The sequence below is a fragment of the Antennarius striatus genome, chromosome 3 (genome assembly GCF_040054535.1).
Source record: "Antennarius striatus isolate MH-2024 chromosome 3, ASM4005453v1, whole genome shotgun sequence".
Classification (NCBI taxonomy): domain Eukaryota; kingdom Metazoa; phylum Chordata; class Actinopteri; order Lophiiformes; family Antennariidae; genus Antennarius; species Antennarius striatus.
In genome coordinates, this window is record NC_090778.1 from 13,688,322 (window position 1) to 13,703,672 (window position 15,351).

The 15,351-nt window shown below is 39.0% G+C and overlaps 2 protein-coding genes across 5 annotated transcripts in view; both read right to left on the bottom strand.

Moving 5' to 3' along the window:
• Positions 1 to 53: 53 nt before the first annotated feature.
• On the bottom strand, positions 54 to 3,540 carry zgc:114041 (uncharacterized protein LOC574425 homolog). Its single transcript, XM_068311593.1, has 4 exons — positions 3,339 to 3,540; positions 3,121 to 3,264; positions 1,756 to 2,538; positions 54 to 1,324 (listed from the first exon to the last, which is right to left on the bottom strand). The coding sequence occupies exons 1-4, from the start codon at positions 3,538 to 3,540 to the stop codon at positions 1,137 to 1,139; spliced, it is 1,317 nt and encodes a 438-aa protein (XP_068167694.1). The 3' UTR covers positions 54 to 1,136.
• A 3,047-nt stretch (positions 3,541 to 6,587) lies between these two features.
• Positions 6,588 to 15,351, bottom strand: part of jak2b (Janus kinase 2b) — a 33,377-nt gene continuing 24,613 nt past the window's right edge. For all 4 annotated transcript variants that reach the window (XM_068310194.1, XM_068310195.1, XM_068310196.1 and 1 more), the window contains 2 exons: positions 9,571 to 9,684; positions 6,588 to 7,406 (listed from right to left, as the gene is read on the bottom strand). In XM_068310194.1, coding sequence (XP_068166295.1) covers positions 7,299 to 7,406; positions 9,571 to 9,684 — 222 coding nt within the window. In that variant the 3' untranslated portion in view covers positions 6,588 to 7,298. The remainder of the gene's footprint in view (positions 7,407 to 9,570; positions 9,685 to 15,351) is intronic.

Consider the following 15,351-nt stretch of genomic DNA (forward strand, 5'->3'; position numbering starts at 1 on the left):
GTTGAGAGGATATACAGACTCTTGATTGGGATGAAAATTATTAGTCAATTTCTAAATTTTGGGACTGTTAAAACTAAAGGGCCACCTAGAAATTCAGTAACTTTTTGATATTCCCTACTTTGTTCTTAAAAAACCCCAACAGATTCATAGTTCAGAAATGCTAATCAGATTTTCAGTGATTACCCTTTCCATTTCACAAATAATTTTAAGAATTTGATGTATAGAATGTCAAAATGGTCTAACAAATTTAGAGAAATGATTATCAGATTAGATAAGGTTGCACAACTGTTCTTAAATTGTGGGTCTAGTACCACACATTTTAAACAGAAAACAAATATCCTGGTATGAGCTTCCTGCTATGCTGGGCAACTGCTGGGAGCCTGAATGGGTTTGAAATGTGGCATTATGGGAGTGTGATGGAAATACAAAATAAAGAGACCAGCACAGTTTTTAGTAGTACGCTGTATTTTTTAGTAGACACTATCAGCTTTAACTCCTTGAAGTTAAAGCTGATACAGTGTCTAATTGGCCTGACCTGTAAGTCTAGCCATGACTTAGCAGTTCATGGAGGGTTCAGTAAGTGAACTTAACAAAGTATGTGTTTATGACAGATATGAGAAGATTCCCATCACTGTGGGTAAGACAATTAAAAAAAACCAAACATCTGAGACAAGCAAGTACCATTTGAAAAAATTCCATAATGACAAACATACTTTAAGGCATTTTTTTCTATTGACTATTAATCCAAAATAAAATACCATATAAATACCTGCACATTATGCAGACTGATTAAAAAACAAAACCTGACTATTGTTTTATTGTATAAAATAGCGTATATCTAAGGTCAAGAACTCAGACTAAGACAAATTAAAGAGGTCAAAATCTCCTTCAGTGAGAATTAATCATAGTCACAAATGTAAAAACATTTGTTTAAAAACAACCCTTTTCTTTCCATTAAGTTGAATCCAAGCTGAATTGCAAGAATGACAACTCTTCACTTTACCGAGGTTAGAGAGATACTAACAGTGGTTTGTGTGTAGATCTTTGTCACCAACCTCCTGTTGAAGTCAAACCACTCACCATCAGATGTGACAAAATGAGCAGTTTCTGCCACCTGAAGCAGAGGTGAAAAATTTCTAAGAAATGGTCTCCCAAGACTTTTCCTTGTCCTCCTGGTCAATAACTTGATGACCATCAGCCTGCCTACCTTTTCTCTTCTGAACAAGACGATCGACAAAAACGAGAATAAAAGCAGCGACAAGTAAGGAGGACCCTGCCAAGTAGAAAGAAGCGCTGTAATCCTCCAGCACATCAGCCAGCACACCTGAACAAGAAAAAAACTTGGTCTCATTTCCAATCTGGACCAATATGAATCGCAGCAAGTTGGTTAGTTCAGTCAGTTTTCCAAGCATATGTGAGCACTTCAAATGATGAACACTTCCAATGAGCAAACAAATACAATTTACTACTTGGAAAACAAAGAGTCATGAATGAGTGGTTCTAATGTTCAAATGGTGGTCAGAAATTTTGAAATAAAATGCAGTACAATCTGGTAAATATACTTGAGCCATTGAGGTAATATGCTGTAACCACAAATATTAAGACTTATTAAGACTTATTTATACCAAAGTGTCTTTGAAATTGTAAAACACAAAACGTTCCTATTGAGAAGTTTATTATATTCTATTTTTGGTGCAACCTTTTCTGAAAAGCATGCAAATGAAAATATTTTGGTAGTCTTTACAGTTTCCTCACCTGCTCCAAGTGGACCACTAAGGCAAGCAACGCCCCTAACAAACATGAGGAGAGCCAGTCCACTTTCAAATTCCTCCTGGGAAACAATGTCTACAATTGCGATTAGTTGAAGGGTCACTAGACAGCCCAACAGGAAGCCGTGGAACGTAGCAAACACCATGGTTGCCCAGTAGTTACGACTGATGGGTAGTAGCACAAGCATTATCCCCTGCAGAGTGACCACCATGGGAAACAGCTGCAGGGTCCTCACCAACCTCAAGTTTGATATCCAACCACAGAACAACCTCCCCACCAAATCTGCAAATGACATAACAGACAAGATGAGGGCTGGCCAGTAGCTGTCCGCCCCCAAGCTACGGGCAAAGGGTACTATAAAGGTAGGTGGTATTAAAATCCCTGCTCCCGCAAAGACGGCAAACAGTATGAAGAGGAAAAATGGAGGGTATTTTATCATTGAAAATTGGAAATGAATCTTCCTCTTCTGCGGCAGCACAGTAGGATTATTTTCTTGACCATCTGCATTTTCCTGCAGCATTTTTTGGACCATCTCTCGGGGTCTCATGAGGGCACCGCAGACACACACATTGAGCTGAAGACCTCCAATTATGAGCAAAGTGCCCTGCCAGCCGTACATCTCAAGCAGCCACTGGAAGAGAAAGCTGAGCAGGAGTGAGCCGAAAGGCTCTCCGGTGGTGAGGATACCGTATGCAATAGGGAGACGCCGATCGAAGTAGCCGCTCACCATGCTGCATGCACCAGTCCATGAGAAGGAAACCCCCATTCCTGGAAAATCAAAATTCTTTTAAGAAACTTTTAAATGCAATGATTTGAGACATTTGGTATTCTACCTAAAAAGACCCTGAATGCCTTGACGGATATTTTCAGTGCCCTGGCAGTTTGTCAGATGTGGCTTTGATTCTTAAATGTATGTTCCCATCCCAAAATGCAACACTATACCAACTTAAATTTTCATTTGGGTCGATCAAAAAAATATCAGATATAAAAATGCATAAGAAGCTACATAATGTTAGCTGGAGGCCTGAAGGGTGAAAACAGTTTTTGTAAATACTATGAATTGTATTCCAATCTATCTGTTTGATGACTTAAAGTGAAGACTTGTATGATTGCTATTTCTCTCAAGTAAATTTGAATAGTCATCTTTCAGTTCCCAGTAAACAGTTCTCAACACCTTCAGATTCATCTACAAGACATTATGGAACACTTGCGAACCGCTACAGACGAGAGTTAAAGCAACATGAAAAAATGACTCATGGCTCATTAAACTTGGTAATCCACAGAATTCAAATTATTATAAGGTATGAGGAGAGCAATGGTATATCCTACAGCTGACATGCTCTATGTTACCTTCCATAATGCCCACTGTGAAGTAGAGCCAGGGCAAACCAAGGTCCAGAAATGACAGCGTCAACCCTAAGGCAGCAAAGAGGCCCCCCATGATAATGACCACTCTCTGAGAATACTGGAGGGTCAGCTCAGTGGCCACTGGTGCTGGAAAGAAAATTCAAGCCTTGAAAAACAAATAATACAAAAAAAGAGATCTTACTATATAACCATGTTTTTACCTCCCAAGTTGAACATTAGACATGTGATGGACATGACCCCTGAAGTAGTGCCATTTGTGACTTCAAAGTGACTCTGTATGTCCAGGAAGAAAATGCCCATGTTCCTGAGGACACCAAGTGTAAGGCTCATGATGACAAAGGCTGACATTAGAACCACCCAGCCATATCCACCGTTCGGACGTCCAGCTCTATGTGAATTCATTTTCACTCAGCGGTGATCACCAGCCTGTGCAAATTATTTTCCTATAATAAAATGACAAAGGTCAAGGCTGGACTCATGATGAGCATTCACATCCCCCATACACAGATTTGCAGTTGCAAAACATGAAGACCAACATTAACAAAATTTTTCCATAGAAACTGGTTTGGCAGCATAAGGTGTACAAACATGAAATCCTATTAGTTTAGTCACAGAAACAAGACAGCACTGGTTGACAATCATAGATACATACAAGAAATTACACCAAAATCAGCCAGGGACATTAGCAACATGAAGAGACAGAGAGACACCTATAACTCTATATTGCACAATTGAAATACAAGGTAATGTCAAGGTGAGGCAGGACTAGCATATAACATAGTTATATAACATATAACAAGTGCATTAACCAAATCTTCCAGCAGCAGCAACAACACTGGTCCTGAGAATGAATCTGTTCATCTTGACTAAGGTTGACATCCTTACATGACTCAACCAGACTTCTAAAACAGAAAAAGGGAACTGTTGAACATTAAACAAGAACACATGGGGATGCAGTATCTCAGTCAGGGTCCTCAGACTGATTATTACATCCCGCTTCAAAGAGTTGATGTAATTGTCAGTGTTCGTGTGTTCGTTCGTCCGTCCGTTCGTTTGTCCACCAAATATCCACAGCCGTTGCAGATAGAAAGATAAAACAAAAAGCACATTACTCGAGCGGCAAAGGGGATGAAAATGAGATGATGACCTCGACCTTGAGAAAACTAGGTCAAATATCAACTTTTGTACACTGAGGATCCAGATAAAATAGAAAGATGAGGAAGAAGGCCAGTGTGAGTAAGACCATAGATCAAAGCTAGTGCTTTGATCAATGACATTAGGTCAGAGCACTTAGCTTTGATCTTTGACCTATGCAAGTTGATCAGGGTAAAATTTTGAATTCAGGGGTGTCGCGGGATGTTGCAGTCTGACTGCCTTGGCTCTAGTTTCCTTTTGATTAATTACAAAGTACCTTTGAAATAAAAGATGTTTCACCAGCTAATTAAACAAAATATACATATATTAAACCAAAAAATGACTCAACACAAGCTTCTCACTCAACACAGAACATAAGACATCCTTGACCCACCGAATAGTTTGTTAAAGTATCCAAAACATTCATAGAACTGAAATAGTTAAAATCTATTCTGATCCTTGTTTGACACGTTCTTTTTAAAACAGGTTCTGCGCTGCAGTCTGACGAACCTTCAACCTGTTTTTTCTCCTGCTTAAATAAATCATAATCTTTGCTTGGAACCGAAAGTTTAAAATCTGCCACTTTTTTTTTTTTTTTTAAATTCTTCCTGTGTTAGTTATATCAAAACGCCACTCACAGCTTCCACATTTGACAGACCACATCCCCACTGAATGAATAGCTGATCCATTCAAGCTTGATGGTTTAAATGAGAAGAGCAAAGAAAGCAGACAAAGTGTAGTCAAACTTTCTAAAATGTTAAGACATTTCTTACATATCAGAACATCAATACACATGGTAATTTAGCAGCCTAAGTATAGCTAGTACTGTACTATAATTTCTTGTCATTTGCTGTTTATGAAGAGACTTAATATCCTGCAGTGTTAACCTTCTAAATTAAAAGTTTAATTCATATTTATAACAGAATTCTACTGTGAATTCAAAAGTATTTTGAAACTAATAATGCTCTTATTGTCACAAAAATAATTCTGTAGAAAACAATGTCATCAGTTGAAAAAAAAATAGATACTTTACTGAAATTACTGTCTAACTTCACAAAACTCCACCTGCAAGCCCTCTGTCCAGTAGCAAAGAGGAGATGGCACAAGCAGGGCAGAAGTTATGTGAATTTGAACCCTGCGATGAAGTGTCAGCATCTGACCAAATTTGGTGAACACTTCTAACCTGAACTAGTTACAAAACTTAAGACACACATCCACACCACACGCAGAACATGCAGATTTTCAAAAACCAAACCAAAAAACAACAGAAAAAAAGTGAGTGACAATGCATTACAAAAATTTTAAATTGTTGTCGTTTCTCACCTTAAACGTTGTTTTACTCAACAGTAAGCACACCAAACTTTAAAAAAAACATCATATCCAACATATTTCCCCAACAGTCCTTCATGTCTTCAGAACACCTATCTTTGAAACACATCCCGTCGTACACGTCGGTGAAAACACATCTGTGCCCTACTTTGCTGTGTGATCTTCATTAAACCTACCTGTGAAGTGTACATGAGACCAGAAGCAATGGAACAGTTTTACACAGGTGTTGCTCATGAAGTGTACCTGACATGACAGAAATGTGGAAAAGCTCCACCTCTGCATAAGCACATAGAGTCTCAGTAAATATTCTACAAAATGTATATTTGAACAAAACGTTTTTTGGGAGAGATCAGGATCCACACTTTTTGATTTTTATTAACTGTTGTGGAATTGAGTCTTTCTGATGGTGTTTTTTCTGTGGTTGCTTTGGGCGAGTGATTGTAAAATTTTCCCCGCCGAGGGCCCCTGAAGTGGAGTGTGTAACAGCTTTCAGTGTGGATGTTTGTGTGTCACCATTACTACAGTATATATTGGAGAGCAATCTGTCTCGTTTATCATTATTCTAGACACGTTTTAACAAGTGTGATCTATTAACACGAAAGATGGAATGCAACATTTGTGGCTGATTTGCATCTTCTGCAGCAAATAAATCCCAAGTGAAGATGATGGATCGATCGTAACTGTCAAAGAAAGGCGTCAGTGTATATCAACGACCATCTCACAAGGATTTGAGTCAGAGTTGACTTGAATGAGAAGCATTTCCTTCACCTTTTAGTGGTTCCAATGTTACAGCCTTTCGTTTTTGGTCTGAAGAAATTTTATATTAACTGCTTTCGCAATAGATTTGAATTTTATATCAGTATATGCTAATAAGCTCAAGAACTACAGCAATCAATGGCAATAATATGTTGTTTCAAACATTTAAACTTTAAACACGAGAAGAATTTAAGGTAAAAAAATTTAAAAAATGCTTAACAAACTTGACTTGTTGACTGTTTATTTTTCACACAATCTCTTGACAAAACAAAAAACCATGTTTGAATCACAAATGTGTGAATTTCATTTTCACTGACATCTTGCCAGTAGTTCAAATATAGTATTTACTATACTTTCATTTTGTAATATTATAAAAATTTTCTTGACATATATACACAAATATAAAGTATTTATATACACACAAACAAATTAATATACAAAAAACAAAGACCATATATCTCCAGATGGGGGATGAAAACAGCCAGCCCAGCTACCTGTTTGCATGGATGTGGACACACACACACACACACACACACACACACACACACACACACACACACACACACACACACACACACACACACACACACACACACACACACACACACACACACACACACACACACACACACACACACACACACAGCTATTTTTCAGCAACATGAACAGTCTTTGGATCCAAGCCTCCATTTCCATTCTGCTGCTGGTCACTAAGCTGCTCCACCGTAAAAATGGTGGTTGAGTGTCTTACTAAAAGGCACTATAACAGTAGTGCCATAGTAGATTTGGGGCACGTCTCAGGTTCAAACTATTGTTTCAGTCATAATCTGCCACACTCTGGCACTCAGCAGGAGAAGCATTCCATTTTATGTTTTGAACACTAACAGGGCAACAAAATTAAAAGTGAGAGAGCAGTTGTGCACTTTGAGTCTCTGCTCTGTCTAAAACTCCTTACTGTCCCTGAACAAGTCGATACTCAATGTAAGCTCCTTGAAAGATGGACGTGAACAAGGGTCATTGTCCCAGCACTCCTCCATGATGTCATGTATCTGAGGGGAGCATAGGAAGAAAGAGTCAGTCGCGGATGAATCAGGATGGGCACATAAATTATTGAAATATATGTAAAAAAAATGAATTAATACAACTGCATATGAAACAGATTGCATCAATGTGTGTGGGTATGGTTCCATGTATGTCTTTATATACACATACAGTATTTAAGTGTACATAATGTATTAAGGACAGTGTTCTCGTTTGCGTGCGTCCTTTGATGCACATTATTTACAGGGACACACGATCATCAGACAGCATGCAATCCTGGGACGCAAGCTTTAAAGGCACTACCTTCAACAAAAATGTTCACAATTTTTTCATTTCTCCACTTAAATTGCAAACCTGGAAATCACCATTATGTTTTGATCTCGCGCGCGAGTTTCTCGTCACAAGTCTCACCTGCGTGATTCTGCATTAAAATTGACGTCTGCTTGTTTTACACGCTGCAGTGAGAACGAGGAGTTAGTTACCCTCCAGAGCAAGTATAAACCGTCGCTTATGCTTGGAGAGTCCTGTTGCGTTTCTTAGTCTGTTAAAGCGTTTTGAAATGTCTGCTGATGTGATTAAGCACTATACAAATAAAAGTTGATTGATTAATTATCACCATTACTCCGAAAAAGATGAAAAAGTTGCAGAAAATAAACAATTAAAAGTTAATGGAGAAAAAGAGACATATCACTGAAAGATATTAATGAAATTTGTGTGGAGATGGCTCTGTCAGCTTGGTGTAGTGTCCACAGAAGAATATATGAATTAAAGACAAAGAAAAGTCATTAATTTTATCTAACCACTTCATCTGATTGCGTGGGTCGCGGGGAGCTGGAGCCTATCCCAGCTGACTATGGGCGTGAGGTGGTGGAAACTATGGGCGCGACGCCAGTGTGCCCCAGAGCTACACAGAGACACACACACACACACACACACACACACACACACACACACACACACACACACACACACACACACACACACACACACACACACACACACACACACACACACACACACACACACACACACACACACACACACACACACACACACACACACACACTCACACTTTACTGGCAATTTGGATTAACTTTTAGCGCATGTTTTTGGAGGTGGGAGGAACCTGGAGAAAACCCACGCAGACAGGGAGAGAACATGCAAATTCCGCACAGAGCGGGACTCGAACCCGGAACTGCCTTGCTGTGCGGCGACAGAGCTACCCACTGTACCACTGAACGAAAAGAAAAAGTGAAAAAAAAAACTGTCTTGCATTTTTATTTCTAAAACTGCTTTTTCAAAAAAATAGCTACCAGGCTTTAACATTTTGATAAAATATATAGTTTTACTAGTTTTTGTATTTTTACTTAACAGTTGTAACGTCATTATCAATAAATGATTACAATTTTGTTTTAGTTTTTATATTGTACTACTGGCAAACTCAATCCTTGTGTATGCTTCTACCATATATTATGTTATTACTTTTGGGTTGCATAACAGTCATGTTGGGATGCACAAATTTTTCTTGAAGCACATCCCAGGCATGCACTACTTTCTTGAGGTAAAATGAACTCTGTTAAGAATGGGGAAAAAAACTACTCGACATTTACATGGATGACAAAGGGAGTCATCTTGTCATCTTGACCTGTGATGCTTTCACACAAAACAAAGATGTTACGAAGATCGAGGATGGTCAATTGCCAGAGCTGATCACGACCACCTGCCATAAAAGCTGGAGTGTAGAAGCATCTAGCTCCGCGGTGCACTGGCGTCACGCCTGGAGTGTACCCTGCCACAGTTGGCTGGGATAGACTCGACAACTCTGTGACCCACGTAAGCGGCAACACCAGTTAAAAAGAAGAATGAGTGTACTTGTGTTCTTTATCACAGTCGGCTGGGAGTCTGTATATTGAGTGCTCCAAACTAGAGCAATGAGTGCTTCAAAAAAGTAGTCTGCAAATGTGGCTACTGACATGCTTAAGTCTGTTTAATGCAGTGCACTGCTACAGGTATATTTGTTTTTTTCCCCATCTGTTTCCTGTAATTGTGGATCTTTAAAGAATTACACTCTTTGTTTTTCAAATACCAAGTACTGAAAAAACAGAAAAAACAAGCAGGTGTTCTATCATGGAATTATTGAATCTCATCAGAAACATAAACGTATTTTCTTACCTCTGTTGGACACCCCAGAGGACGAGGCAGCCTGCTGCCTGATTTGAGGAGCTCAATGAGGTGATAGACAATCAACTGCCCCTGCTTGTCGTTCCCCATCATGGACATAAAAACCTGAGTAGGGAGTGAAGACAGCCACCAACAAATTTATTTGGTTTACAACGAACAAGAACAGGTAAATGTTAAGTCTGTAAAATTGCAAAGACTTCAGCAAACACACAAAGAGCGCGTGTCAAAAACATATCAATGCACACAAGAAATTCATAATTTATTAATTGTATATTAGTCTGTTTTTCCACTTTTTTTGCATACAGTCATGTCCTATGTGTGGCTTCATGTCTTTGATAATAATTTAATTCACGATTCAAACTGACCACAGACAAGAAATTTTGGCTGCAGTCGAGTCAGAGACAATCTAGACATTATAGAGACAATACAGTTTATTTTGACGTATTTGTATCAAACAAAAGGGATGAAATACAGGATGGTTCTGCGTTTATGAAAACAAACCAGATGGGTAAATTGGGTGAGGACCATCAAGTAATTTTTACTTCGTCAAGAGGTTTGCAACTTTGGGATTTTGCTTTTTCAACTTATTTGAACTGTGTACTTTTTCCAAACTACCGGTATACAGTGCGCCCTCGTGCATTCGCGCATCAACGCACACTACTTCACCTCATCACGGATTTTGGGTAGGCAGTCACGTGATACATTCTATTGGCTGATGGCATCCGGAAGTGCGATCGTTCTGTGAGTCTCAGACTTTCATAAGACATAAAAGTGCTTTAAACAGTCGATAAGAGTGTGGGAAAAGGTAATACAGATATAAGGTGGTTCATAATCAGTATGGGGAGGGTTCATAAACGTTTAAATTACCGTAAACATTAAGATAAATAGTTTTTTGTTCTATTGCGGAATTTGTTAATCGCGTGTGGTTCCTGGCATGCATTACCCGCGAGGAACGAGGGTGCACTGTATACTAAACTGTTGTATGGGGATGGTGATTTACAGGTCGTTTCGAAACTCCCAAAAAGAACTTCTAAGCAGAATGACCAAGGGAGTTCATGTTAATGGTCATCATTAGCATACAAGGACTTGGTGAAACTTTCATTCAATTATTTATTCATTTTCCGAACCGCTTTATCCGCAGCAGCGGGTCACGGGGAGCTGGAGCCTATCTCAGCTGTCTTAGGGCGTGAGACAGGGCAAACTCCGGGCGTGACGCCAGTGCGCTGTGGAGCCACACAAAGACAGACAACCATGCACGATCACCCTCACACACTACGGGCAATTTGGAACGGCCAATTGACCTGAAGTGCATGTTTTTGGAGGTGGGAGGAAGCCGGAGATCCCGGAGAGGACCCACGCAGACACAGGGAGAACATGCAAACTCTGCACAGAACGGGACTTGAACCCGGATCCCCCTTGCTGTGTGGCGACAGCGCTACTCACTGCGCCACGGTGCCGCATTTAAACGATCCTTTTTAACACCCCCTGGTAGCCACAATGACCATCGTTTAGGAACCAGAAAGGTTTTGAAAATGGCTCTTGGAGTATGAATAGCACTGGTCATATCTCAAACGTTTAGAAACTGAGGCCCCCACCAGAACTGAAGAAGCCTTTTGGATGAGAGGTGAAACATCTTCAAGGAACTTTCTTTAAATCCAGTGATTTAAACAACTTTGGATAATCACAGAGCTATCGCAATACTACACTATAATCAAGGACTTACATTGAAGAAAAAACATATAAGTTCATAAGTATAATCAGAAAAATTGTAATCTAAGTACAGCGTAGCATACATTGCCTTGCAAAAGTATTGGCCCACCAAAAACTTGTTGTGTTTACAAATAAAAAAGTGAAAAGTAGGACGTCCAAATGTGAGACCAAATGACACACAGGTGAACTCTGTCATTGTTGTCATTTAGGTCAACATTGGATCATTCAGAAATAGACAGTGAACTTCTACAGTCGTTTGGCTGAGCTGAAAGAACAGGGGGCCAATTTACTTTACGATTTACTTTTCATTTTTTATTTGTAAAAACGATATAAAATGTTGAATAAATTTGGTTCCCCTTCACGATTGTGTCTCACATGTTGTTGATTCATGAAAAATATTTTCAGTTAGTTATCTTTAATTTTGAAGCCTGAAATGTGGCAAAATGTCAAAAAGTTCTTGTGGGGGGCTAATACTTTCGCAAGGCACTGTATGGATATATCCCCTGTGAATCGATTCCCCGTACAAATTAAATCATTAGTTTATTATTATTCTCACAGTAATGACAGCTCAATTTAGATTTTTGTGGGTGGTCCTGGTACGCATTTACTGCGGGTAATGAGGGATTACTGTATACTACAACAACAAAAATACAAAAAAAACCCACGTTGATTGGGGATGTTGTTGACACTTTGTTCTCTCATGTTTGATTTTATGCAATTTTTTGTTCTTACCTTTATGCTTAAAGTAGGGCTGTCACTTTAGCGCATTAATTATTATTATTTATTTATTTTATTTTTTCCGGACATGTTAATATAGCAGACTTCACACCTTCATCATATTTACAACATCAACAACAACATCCGAAAAAAAGGGCAGATAGAAGCCAACAGGCTTGTGAAATTCCCGTCCCCCAGAATCACGAAAAATCTCTCTCATTAGAATATGTAATCAAGAACTCAGACATTAAAAGTTTTCAATCAGCTCATACATTGAATTTTGATAGATGTTCATACCCTTATCCACTTCCAGACATTAGCCTTTTACCCTAGAGCAATAAATATGAGCAATAAAGACGGACAAGAATTGTTACTACACCAAAGATCAGAACAACAGAGTCATTTCAATATTGGGAGCTCTACAATTTTGGACACGTCAAGTATTACATGGTACAGTTGAAAAAATCAACATCATCAATGTCAGAAACAAGGACTAATGATCAAGACAAAAATGACAAAAAAACAAGAACAAAAAAACATGTATTTGTTATAACATGGGATAACATTACATTTGAGACTTTACAGAGCATATCGGTATCTTTTGACAATATAATGCCATGTGAAACTGTTAAGGTGTCTGCAACAAACTGTTTAATTCTTGTATAAACACTGTTTGCAGAAAGAGGTGATGGTGATCATTATATTCTTATGGAGAACACTGGCAGGGTCAACTTCTTGTTCTGACTATCTATGATGTTAACAAACCTTGTGTTCCTAGGAAGAATGTAAACATGGTTATACTCTAGGGCAGGGATTCCCAAAGTGTGGTGCGCGCACCCCCTGTGGTGCGCGAGCTGCCGCTAGGGGGTGCGCAAGTGTAATGGCAGCTGAGCACCTTGAAATACATAAATAATTAAATAAATAATTTAAACACTTTTTAATGGAGGATTAACAGTTTAAATATTTAAATTCATTCATGGAAAAAACATTTTGGGAAAATTTTAAATAAAAAAAAATACCCAAAATGCACTTGGCTTTTTCCTAGCTACGTGCTACCTTGTTGTGATAGCAACAACAATAATATGCCAAAATGCATAACTGGTTAAAAACGGGCAGTCTGTCTGGTATTAAATCTGGGAGAAATGAAAGAGGACAGGATACATTGGCTGAGAGCTGTGCAGTCCACCAGGCTCAAGAAATCGAGCAGGAAAAAGAGTGATGACGAGACAGGGGAAACTTAAAATGAGGAGCACAGAACACAGGAAACTCACCCGCAGGGGGTATAGAACACAATGAGACTCGTACTCGAAAGAGAAAATATGATGTTGAACCTGGGCCTGTTAATTTGATTTTTTGTGACGGAGTAGCATATTTGTTACCATTTAATAACTGTTAGTTTGTTAAATAGGCCTATTTGTTACATAGCAGGGCTCTAAATTGCGCCCATTTTGTTTGCATATGCGCCCAAATTTTTATCAGTGTGACTATTAAATATATTTGGGAGCACCGGTGCGACTAGGGAAAAAAATCTGGTGCACCTTTTTTTGTGAGACGGCACTCCTGCGGTCCTGCCAGGAACCAATGAGAGCGCAGCTGCAGCTGCTCTCCTGGGGGAGAGAGGCGCGGAACGGAGATGGACGGAGCGTCTCTATCGCTCCGCCACTGCCTTGCTTTTGGGTAGGTGCTCCTGAAGTCTTTGCTGGTGCTACTAACTTCTACATTTGGGAGCACCAGTGCTACCAAGAAAAAAAGTTAATTTCGAGCCCTGCATAGTAAGAACTGCTGTTCATCACTCATCTGTAAACGGCTCTCTCGGCAACCATTTTGACTTAAAATATTATTATTGTCATTTTTATATTGTTACTATTATTCTCCCCACCGTTTCTAAAGTGAGACATCATTAGGCCCATTATTGCACAATCTATTCTGTGTTAACAGGAGCCTATATTAAACTTGATACCTATATGGCTATAAAGACTACGCCTTTTCTTTCTTTCTTTTTCATGTTTTGGGAATTGAGGTTGCGTCAGCTAAGTCGGGAGGTAGAAGTGGGTGCGTGGACTGAAAAGTTTGGGAACCGCTGAGTTAGAGAGATGGCGATTAATTAATTACGCTGCAAATTAACGCGCTATAAAAATTAACGCAGTTAATCGTGAGTGGCAAGTCAATGCGCAAGCATTCTAAATTTGGCCCTTTGAGTGACCCGTAGATTGCAGTGGCACGTCACTTCGTACCTGTGCCACTAGTCAAAAGCAGAGTGACTGACAATAGAGATGGACGCGACACAGGAGAGCGAGGCAACGCCACTCGGACCTTTGGGCGGAAAGTTTATTTATTAAAAGAACACAGACGGGACTATCAACAAAAAAGCAGTGATTCTGCACTGTAGACGCCTCCGTCAGTCTGCCCCAGGGCAGCTGTGGCTACAAACGTAGTTTACCATCACCAAGTATGAATGAGGAGTGAATGAATAATGGATCCGATGTAAAGCGTCTTTGAGTGTCCAGAAAAGTTCTATATAAGTCTAATCCATTATAATTATTATTATTGTTGTTGTTATTATTTGTACCTTTTGTAAAACAGAATTTTCATATCACCAAAGCAGCTCCAGCCTAACGTATCATTTAAATGCAAAACATGTCAAGGACACAGAGTTGAACGTAAGCTTATCTTTTTAAAGGAAAAGCTTGTTGGCATCTTGCTCATTGATGTTGCCTTATTTAGAGGTGTGTTATATTATTCATTTTGAATTGCTGTATTGAGTCAGCTTTAGTATTCATTTTGATGAGAGTCTGCTTATGTGCCTATTTGAGACTCAGCCTTATTTAATTTCTGAATTTTATTTAACTGTATTCTTATTGCATTTTTGAGAAATGCACCTGGCCTAATTGGTTTGCTGATGTGCTTGGCCTTTTTGTTTTGAATTTCATTTATAAAGCACACTTAACCAATAAAAATGGATTTTAAATCTTATCTTCTTGGTGTATTCTATTGATTAGTCATGCACTACAATTTTGTAATGTCCTAGGATTCAAATTCTTTATTTGGGGGCCTTTAGCAGGTATGAGATTAAAATGTGATTAATTTGATTAATTACAAATCCTGTAATTAGATTATTTTTTTAATCGCCTGACAGCACTAGTTTATAGGCTTTAAGAGAAATGTGATTTTAGTTCTTGGTATGTGTACATATGTAGCAGGACTGACAATAACGCTGACTTTGAACTTTGAAAAGGGCCGTAACAGACCAGAAATTCAGGCTCACTTTCTCTTCCACTGAAGACTGCAGTGAGATGAGCTAGATGCTAGACGTGCTTTCCCCCTCCTATACAAAGAATTCAAGTA